The following is a 9,940-nucleotide window of genomic DNA, read 5'->3' as shown; positions in this document are numbered from 1 at the left end:
GATGGTTCAATCAAAGAATATACCATTCCTTCAACTGGATTTATTTGGCCTCTTCTGAATGTTGACTCGAAAACCCACTGGTATAGGTAGAAAATATGAAGCAGTCAACATTTAAGCAAAAAGGCAGTAGAAGGACGACAACATTCCCAAAGAAAAAAGAAAATAAACCTCAGCACAGAAGGCATGAATCCATTGACCATCAGAAGATTTCCTAAAAGCTCCAGTAGTACCACCGCAAAGGGCACATTCTGCAACAAAATAAGGCTTCTCCCAGAAATTGATAGCAGATGTTGCACAGCTTTTAGATGTTACATCTTCACATAATTCACAGTACCATGGGCCAGTAGTTTCTTTCACACTACGATAACAGTCCAAATGCACTGCAACCTGCAACAGGGAAAAACAACTAAGGGACATGGATACAAACAATTAAGTACCAGAAAAGGGATCAATGCAGAAGAATGAAAACCTTGCAACCAGAGCAGACAAGGATGGGATTAAACAAAGTCTCAGATCGTCTGCAGATATCACATGATTTAGATTGCTCCTTAGAATATTCTGAGGTTGGCAAGCTGAAATCAGAATATTTCTCTGATGACGTTCTTGTCACAGCTACTGTTGAAAGTGTCTCTTTAGCTCTTGGCATTGGCTGAGAACCAGCACCATTCCTCCCACTTAAAGCATCCAACTTCAACAAATTCTGTAAATAAGAACTAGTATATATGACCTCCTGCTGTCAATAAGAACAAGCACAAGTACTGCTTGCTTGATATGGAAGTTGAGAAAGGCACAAGTATATATGACCTCTTGTTGCATAGATTCATCTAGAGAGTCTTTTCGGAAGGAAGAAACCCGAGAAGATGCCGCAGCAGCAGCAGTTGCAGCAGCCAGAACAGCTTGGGCTTCCTTGTGCTTTCTTTCTTTCCTACCTAGCTTTTTTGCCTCCCTAAGATCACGCAGATATCGATTAACAATCACAGAGTCCCACCTTCGCTGATGCGCTGCATCAATCTCCTGCGGCAACCTCTTTGCCACATTGGAGATTAAGTTATCTGCATATGCAAAACCAAGCAAATTAAACATATCATGAGTTTACTTAAAATTTAAATAAAAAAAATGTTGCCAAGCCCAGAAGGAGGAAGGGTACCCAAACAAATGATATTTGACAATTTAAAGGGAAAAGAAAAAAAAAAGAATAGGCAAAAACTGAGGCAGACCAGTAAACTTCTTTCTTGCAACTGCATTCCGCAATAATCTATGCTGTAAAAATAGAAGTTCCCCCTCCACTTCATCTTCTGGAGAAGATTCCAAAAGTTCCATTTTTCCAGAGCTATGCAACTGCTCCATATTTCCTTCATCAGGCTTGGAAATACCAGTGCACATTAATTCCCCATTATGAATCTGTAGCAACTTCTCAATGGATGGGTGAATGTAGCTAGAGCTGGCTTCCACCTTTCTGCATTGAAATCATGAGCCACACTTTTTAAACAAGAAACCCAACTTACTAGAATCAAATAGAAGATAAAAGATTGCCTACTAACACACAATTAGACAGAAAAAAGTACATGCAGAAAATAACAAAAATAGCCACTTCGAAAAGCTCACATGGAACCACAATCAAGAAGTTTCACAGCAGAATAGAGAGGACAGTAGCGATCAGAAAACATAGAAGCATTCTGCGAATAAAGCTTGGACATTTCTTCTGAAACACATTCAGATAAGTTGGTTTTGTGTGGTTTATCTTCATTCCCTGCATATCATAACCATACATTAAGACTAGCTATTATAGGAATGAAATAACTTGGCAAGTAACACTATTGCAGCTAAAATCAAATCAAGATCCTTCAAAGTATGTCTATCATTGAATATACAGCCATAATACAAGCATTTCTGGGTAGAAATTACAAGCAATTAACTCTTAAATTCTTAAAATGGCAGGTTAAAGATGAAGCCAGACCTTGAACTTTCGATAACATATCCTCAGGCTTGGTTAAGTCCTGCAGATATTGTAAACAGAAACATAAACATAAGTTATGCTGTTTTTCAACTTTGGATTGTGACAAAAAAAAAAACATGGCTATGCGAGGTCCTCAGATATAATGCAGAGATGTGAGATGTACTTGAACATTTTTACGGCAGTCTATCTCATACAACATTTCAAAACAACTCTAGTCAGTAAATTTTACAAACAACAATAAAAGACCTCTAAATGATCCAGAATTGTGCTTCACTGTAAAATTAATTATTAAAGAAGACAATTTGGAACATCTAGAAGATAAAATTACCACCACAGTAGCATCTGGAGACCCTCCATTAGAACTTCCTGGATTTTCATGGTCTAACTGATCAGCTCTGAACTTGTCTTTTGACATCCCATTCTCACTAGTAACCCCCTCGGATGAACATATCACTTTATTATCCTTCAAAATCCTAATGTTGCTGACAGTTCTCCTCCTTGGAGGTACTGACTTAACAGCAACAGGATCCAACGAACCTGAATCAGATGTTGGAAGAGCAACAGAACCTTCTGCAGCTCCACTTTCATCCTTGGAAGGAATCGGTGGTTTGAATTTGACTTTTAAACCTTTGTGAAATGCAGTAGTGTATACATGAGCTTTCAGCCAATTGACGATTTTGTCAACCACATCAGGGTCCATATAAGCTTCCTGCAAGAAGGTTTAGCACAAAAAGATAAGAATAATAAATATAAAGAACTAATCATTTCAACAAAATGGCCAGTATTAAATCAGAGTAATACATTAATATTTGCAATTAATGAATCTGGTGAAATGCCAATCTCCATTGCTACATCCTTTGCATCAACTTTTCCCCGGTCTATCAACTGCAAGGAGTGAATTTAGACTTTCAACAAGAATAAAAATAAGATTAAAATCTGAAACAAATTAACAAATTATCAGGTTCATAACAGATACAATCAACATATAACAGAATTTTAAGAAAATGATAGGTTCATCTGTTTCAAACGGATACAACCAAAATATAATAGATATACCTTCTTTAAAATAAGTGCAAAACTGGTGGAGTCAGATGCAACACCATTCTCAATCGTCCTCCCTACCATTCCAACATTATGTTGCTGCACAGCACCACATCCAGACAGGTCACGGGCAATTAACCTACAATCAGACAGTCCTACATCTTGCAGTCCATTGTGGTTCAACTTATTGGGACTACCACATCCAATTTTCAACTTGTGTTCGCTATTTACTGGAAGGCCATTAGCTTCAAAAAAAGTATTGCCAATAGAAAGGGAGTCTCCTAATGGCAAGATGCCCCTATTATCTTGTAAATCTGAGTGTTTCAAGCAAAAAGCCCGCAACTCAACCTGCAATGAACAACATAAAACGACAATTGATGATCAATATCCAAAACACTAAAGTTGAAACATTTATGATTAAGGAAAGGTCTCTAGCCATCTTTTTCCATTAGGGAAAGGGGATTCAGTGTCCAGAAAAGATAGATATTACTCACATTATCATCTCCATACTTTGCGCACACCTCCATCCTATGTCGAGCTTCCCTTGCACATAACGGATGGAAAGAAGTCTTGCAGGTTCCTGAGACACCATCCAGAAGGAAATAGTCAGAACCTAAAAGAATTTGGCAAGAACTTACAGAGAACAAGCTAGTTGTTAATACCAGCACCCAGAAAAAGTAATATATCAATCACAATGAGCCCCACAGGCCACAATCAAAAGAATTCTACTTAGAAACATGGTATCGGTAGCAGCAGCGAATCAAATTATCGATAGTACCACAAAATCATAACCAAACATAACAGTTGGAAATAAACATATTCAACTTTAAAAATAAACAACTAATTAAAGAGGAATGCTGCAGCATATGGTATCATGGCTCAGAAATGCTATGATGACGTTGACAGTACTTAATTCCAATACGAAATCCTATATTATTAAAACATAAGAAGCACCTATATTTGATTGTTAAAATATATTTTAAAAAGGCTAACACTCAGACGTTAACAACAGCACCATTAGTTGGCTCCTAGAGCTTACATAATATCACCTTGTTGCTTTCTGTGGAGGAATGATGTCACAAATGCAGTGATTCACTCATTGATACTTGTCACTCATTCAATAGAATCAAAACAGAACAATCATTACATACACTCTTCGTCTGAAAAATCAAAATGGCAACCATGCTATCCTGCTATGTCAAAGGTAAATACAAACAAGGTAGGAAAAATCTGAGTCCTCTAAACAATTATAAAATAAACGTAAATTGGCTACATTCAATATTTTAATCTTTTGAGAGTAGATGCAGTGGAAATTCTGCAAAGACAACCTTTGACTTTCCTCAAGAAGCGGAAAGAAATGTTTAAGACCAAGGTTCAACAGATCACATTGCAACACAAACATATACTTAAAACGTAAAAGTTATTTTCTGCCCAAATAGGCAAAACATTATTATAATGCGAACTATAGTGTAACAAAAGGACACCTCAGCAAGAGAAGCAAAACCTGGCAATTTAAATACCCAGAAGCAGTGTTAAAATCCCCAGCCTCTTAAAGCTCTACTCTAACTAAAATTGCTGGGTAATTGAAAAGAGAAACAAATATCATTCGCAATAATATTAAGTTCATCAGTGCTCGGCCACCAACCATCAACAAGAAAACATCAAATTAACATCAATGTGGTCAGATTCTCCTTAATTTATGTTGCAAAGGATATTTGAACCGAAAAGTGCCAAATATACAACTACTCGCATTGACATTAACATTATACGTAATTACGGATACATATAGACATAAATAATAAATGATTATATACAATTATTATTATTGATCATACTGTAACTGGCCTAAGAAACATAAGTTGTACACTACAAAATGGTAAAAATAAATAAAATATAACAGAAAATGATAAAAAGGAAAAAGCATACCATGGCTACAACGAACACATGCACCCCACTTCAGTTTGCAAATATTACACACTAATTTTCTCCGGGTTTCCTTTATTGACCCGACGTTCATAACAGGCTCCATCTTCTTCAAATCATCTACATAAACCTCGGGCATCCACAGACAACAAAACAAGTGCACAAACTGCACAGACTCAACGTCTTCCACAGTGCTATCAACTGGTTTCAAAGCACCACCTTTATTCGGGCAAAGCACACAAGGATTCACCGACCCCTCGACACCTCGCTTTAGCTTACACCACGAGCACAACCAAGACTCATCCACGCCATCTTGCACACCATAGCACTTCTGATGAACTGCCATTTTACAAGAGGCACAAACAACCAAACGGTTCAAATCTCTGCCTGTCTCCCCCATGCCACAATAATGACAAAAGGGTTCATCCCCATCACGAGGAATGGTCATTTGAACTTTCTGCAAATCAGCATCCCCACTCAAAAGCTTCCTTTTCTTTGTAGGGCGCTCAGAAGTCAAAGAAACCTTACTCCTACAACCTAATAGCCACTCTAAACTAACACACGAGACATTTTTTCCATCATCCTGAGGCAAATCGTTTTCGGCAGCGGCATTGTCAATTGACTCCACTCCCAATGTACATTCCTCACTTCCCAAGTCTTCCTCAACCTTTTTATCATCCTCGCCACTATCTAAGTCCAGTTTTATTGCATCTTTCTTGTCATCCTCACTACTATTAACTACTATATCGAGTCTCGGAGAATTCCCCAAAACCGGAATCGAGAAACACTGACGAGAACATAACCTAGACAGCGAAGAAAGCTCCACTAAGGTATCGATATCACTCAATGATAAGTCCCTAAAATACTCCTCAGTCTCGTCCCAAATGTTGAAAGCACGTGCCTTCTCGCTCGCCCTAGATGATTTCTTCTTCTTCTTCTCGCCCCCGGACCGAACCTTCTTGTGCCGCCGACGGTTATCCCCATGGCGGTTCAACAAACTAGATAACCCACTTGGCAGAGTAACCACCCCAGAAGTGGACGCTTCTTCTTCATAAGGGGAACGTTCGCTCAGCGCCTTCCTTGCCTGAGAAAAGTAGTCAATTTCGTACACGGCAGAATCCTCAGAGGTTCCCGGCAATTCCGCCGGAGAATCCACCGGTGACGGCCTCGCCTCGGCGGAATCTCCCCGTTGTTGAGCCCCAGAAGCCGCCATGTCCTTCCTCCGTTGACATCGGCCAGAACTGGTCATCGCCGGCAACAACAACGTGCACAATAGCCAGAACATTCCATCATAGAAATTGAAACCCTATCGTAAGAAATTAAGTTAGGGTTCAGTGCGGAACCTACCGCGCAGCGTTGCAGAAGAACCAATCGAGATTCGTTCGGTGACTCAAGAGGGAAAGACGGACGAACGAACGGAGATTGAAGACCAAGAGGATAAGGGCCGTTTTCTAGGGTTAGGGTTCAATTTTTTGTTCGGATCCGTTTTTTAAGAGTTTGTAATTTTTAGTATTTTTTTCTGTGCAGTTCGATTTCGTTTTCGTGGGGGCGTGGGGCTAGAGAGAGAGAAGGAGGAGAGAGAATATTAAAAAGGTTGTAGAAGAGAGAGAAAGATTCGCGTTTTTTCTTAGGCACTGTTTTGCATTTGCCGAGAGAGAGAGAGAGAGGTTCCTTCTTTTTGAAGATATTTTATTTTTTATACGGAAACAAGAGGAGTATCTATACGGTGTTGTGACGCTATACGATACGATTGAGCGTGCCAGAGAGCAAGGTACACGTGGCACTGTGACGTTGAAAGAGAGCAAACGTGCATCTCACCCGCTACCTACTGTTATCAGTTGGATAGAGATAGGAGCATTGAAGGAGTGAAAATGAAAAGAAAAAATAACGCGTTTTTTTTTGTTTATCGAAGAAAGTATTTCATTAATGTAATGAAATGAAAATAACGGTTCACTAAAGATTACACACAGGGGTAAATTCGGAAAAGATTTAACAAAGACCTAAAAGTATTTTTTATAAAAATATGTTAAAAAGTAATAGTATTATAAGAGAAGTTATTTTTTTAACTTTTCTATAAACTCTTGAATAACTTCTTAGAAAGCTATAATTTTGTTTTAAAAATTGCACCAGACATTAATACTTAGGGCTGCACACAGATCGGATCGGATCGGATATAGCCTAAAATTCTATTCGATCCGCATTGTACTCATCGGATCGGATCGGATACGATATCCGCATTTTTTCAGGCCAGATCCGATCCAATCGGATCGGATTGGATATCGGGTATATCCGCATAATTAAAAAAAAAAACTATTTTAAGATTCTATTCGGCTATTTTTACAAAAAATATCCATAAAATTCATTTTTCACCTGATTGAGCCTATTTACTCCTAAAATATTATCAATAAAAGTTCTATTGAATAACAAAAAAAATAATAACACAATATTTAAGTTTAATTATTCTAAGTTGAAGTACAACATAAAAAATTAAAACAAGATATCATAAAATTCATAAAACAACACACTAAAATTCATATCACATGAGGGTTTACTTTTTTAAACTATGCTATTTATATGAGACATGCAGATTTGCGGATCGGATCCGCGGATATCGCTGCTAAATCCGCAATCCGATCCTACCATAGTGCGGATCGGATCTGATCCGATCCGATGGCTCTGCAGATCGGATAATATCCGCAAAATTCGGATCGGATGCGGATAATTACCGCGGATATGCGAATATTATCCGATCCATGTGCAGCCCTATTAATACTATTATTTTTCATAAGTTATAAGTTCAAAAAAGTTACTTTTGAAACTTCTCAAGCGGGCCCATGTTGAGATGTAATTGAATTACATTGATTGAGTAAATAACTTTTCTCAACAAACAAAGATTACTCGCAATGAGTTATAGCTCAAATGACATAATCTCCTCATACTTACTTAAGAGGTCGCGGGTTCAAGTTTTCCTATCTTTGATTAAAAAAAAAACAAACAAACAAAGATTACTGAAACTGCCATCAAGTAGAAGAAAAACATGGTAGCATATTTATTAAACTACTCTTCTACCTTAGCTCATGACAACAATAAAGAAGTCTCATGGCCCACAAATTCAGCCCAACAGAATACATAAATTCAATTACAATTTTAATCTTTATTATCTTATCTAATCTTTTCTTTATCTTATCTTTAGTTGTTCTTATCTTATCTTTATTTGCTTTTATCTTTCATAGGACAATGCTCTATACATATTTAATTTTACCTTCATAGTTTATAATTCAATTCGATCAATCAACAATTAATAAAATTTCTTCATTTATTCTTTTCCTATTCTTTCACAATTTTATCAATATTTATAACTCTATTCTTTTGACTTCTTTTTGCTTTTTCTTTTTTCAACAACACTGATTATAACATTTTTTTTTTCATGTTGAAGGGTGCTGCTAATGCAGTTAATTATAAAAAAATTATCAAAAAAATTACTAGCAACAATCATAGAATTATATTAGAAAATTTACTACAAAAATTAGAAATATAAACAAGAACATCATTAAAATTATCAACCCCATCTAAAATTGAACAAGATATAGCTCAGATTAGTTAGTAGAAATAATAAAAAAATCACAAAAAAAGATGAAAAATAAAAATTTAACCCCAATCAACGGTTCTTATCTTTACTCCCTCCTCCAACATTATTATTCCCAATTGAATCACCTTCCTTCTTCTGCAAGAATCAAAAAGTCGTTCGAATAGATACGACTATTTCGTTTCTTAAGTCGGTGATTTTGGTCACTCAACCGTTGGAGCAGAAGATTGCGGCAGCGCATTTCGAAATTCCACTCACATTCAGAGCCGCCACCGTCTCCAGCACGAAAAAGCCACCACCTTCGCATTCATTAGAGACGCATTCTCAGTCCCACTTGCGAAATCCGAATACCAACCGACTTGACCCGAATTCCAACTGAAAAACATAACTTTCTTCTCTTCCATCAAAGTTTTCACATTGAACTTCAACAGCGAGTTCTTCGAGTTTCACAAGGTCGCAAAGCAAGCCTGAGTCGCCGCTGGAAGTTGTGAGAAGAGCTCGAATCGAGAAAAATACAATCCATTGCTTATCAATTCCAAAGATAGCGATGGTGAAGGTGGGCACATGCAAAGAGGGACTCGAAGATAACGGTGGTGAACGAAAGGGGATGAAGGGGATTGGAGTGGCAAGCCTGTGCTAAGAAAGGAGGGAGAGAAAGAGTAATGTAATGATGATGATGGGTGAGGGAAGGGTAATTTAGAGTTTTTGGGTTGTTTTTTTTAGTTTGAATAATTTTGTCGTAGAAAACTGATCTTTTATAGGTACAACTTTAATTTTGTTATTTTATTGTCAGTTTGTTAGTATTTGAATCTTTCATAGTTAGAAATGACTATTTACTCTATATAATGATTTCAGAAATTAATAAAATTACTCACATATAATGGCTTAATAAACGCGTTTATTTTTAAGTCTTTTATGATTATGATGATGATGGAGGTATTTTCTATTAAATTAGATATTTCGTTAAAAGAATTAAGTTGGGTTGATTTAATGGTTAACTTATTAGTCCGTTTAGATAAAAGTGTTGGAAGTTTGAATTCTACTTTGTACAAACAGCAATTCATTTACCAGTAATAAATTTTTAAATGAAGCTCCGATTCATGACGGATTAGTTCTTAAAATACTATAGAAAACAAAAAATTATGTTGTTGAAATTGTAGTTTTAATATTTATCTGCTTAAACAATTTTAGGTAATGTATACATTTACTCATCATAATCATGTTATGATATACATGAGATAATAGGGGTGTTTGCGATGTAATTTGGACGTTTTGAGTAAAAAAATTATTCGATCTGCACATTAATTTTATTTGTATTGTAGTTTGAATTGGATGATTTTTTTACATAATCTAATCCAATTTCAAGCGTCCATATGAATTAGATTTGTAATTTTATAAATAAATAAAAAATTAAATATATAAAATAAGTCTCA

At 36.5% G+C, this 9,940-nt stretch overlaps 1 protein-coding gene across 3 annotated transcripts in view; it reads right to left on the bottom strand.

Moving 5' to 3' along the window:
• LOC107606101 overlaps positions 1 to 6,576 on the bottom strand; it is a gene marked incomplete in the record, with an annotated part of 9,858 nt that extends 3,282 nt beyond the window's left edge. The window contains 13 exon segments of one of the 3 annotated variants that reach the window (XM_021106409.1): positions 24 to 77; positions 169 to 387; positions 470 to 700; positions 805 to 1,052; positions 1,218 to 1,456; positions 1,606 to 1,750; positions 1,958 to 1,997; positions 2,286 to 2,666; positions 2,759 to 2,842; positions 3,014 to 3,098; positions 3,165 to 3,346; positions 3,493 to 3,578; positions 4,925 to 6,575. In XM_021106409.1, coding sequence (XP_020962068.1) covers positions 24 to 77; positions 169 to 387; positions 470 to 700; positions 805 to 1,052; positions 1,218 to 1,456; positions 1,606 to 1,750; positions 1,958 to 1,997; positions 2,286 to 2,666; positions 2,759 to 2,842; positions 3,014 to 3,098; positions 3,165 to 3,346; positions 3,493 to 3,578; positions 4,925 to 6,206 — 3,276 coding nt within the window. 3 annotated transcript variants of the gene reach the window in all.

The sequence above is a fragment of the Arachis ipaensis genome, chromosome B07 (assembly GCF_000816755.2).
Source record: "Arachis ipaensis cultivar K30076 chromosome B07, Araip1.1, whole genome shotgun sequence".
Lineage (NCBI taxonomy): Eukaryota > Viridiplantae > Streptophyta > Magnoliopsida > Fabales > Fabaceae > Arachis > Arachis ipaensis.
The sequence above is the reverse complement of the archived record's forward strand: the minus strand, read 5'-3'. Positions and strand labels throughout refer to the sequence as shown.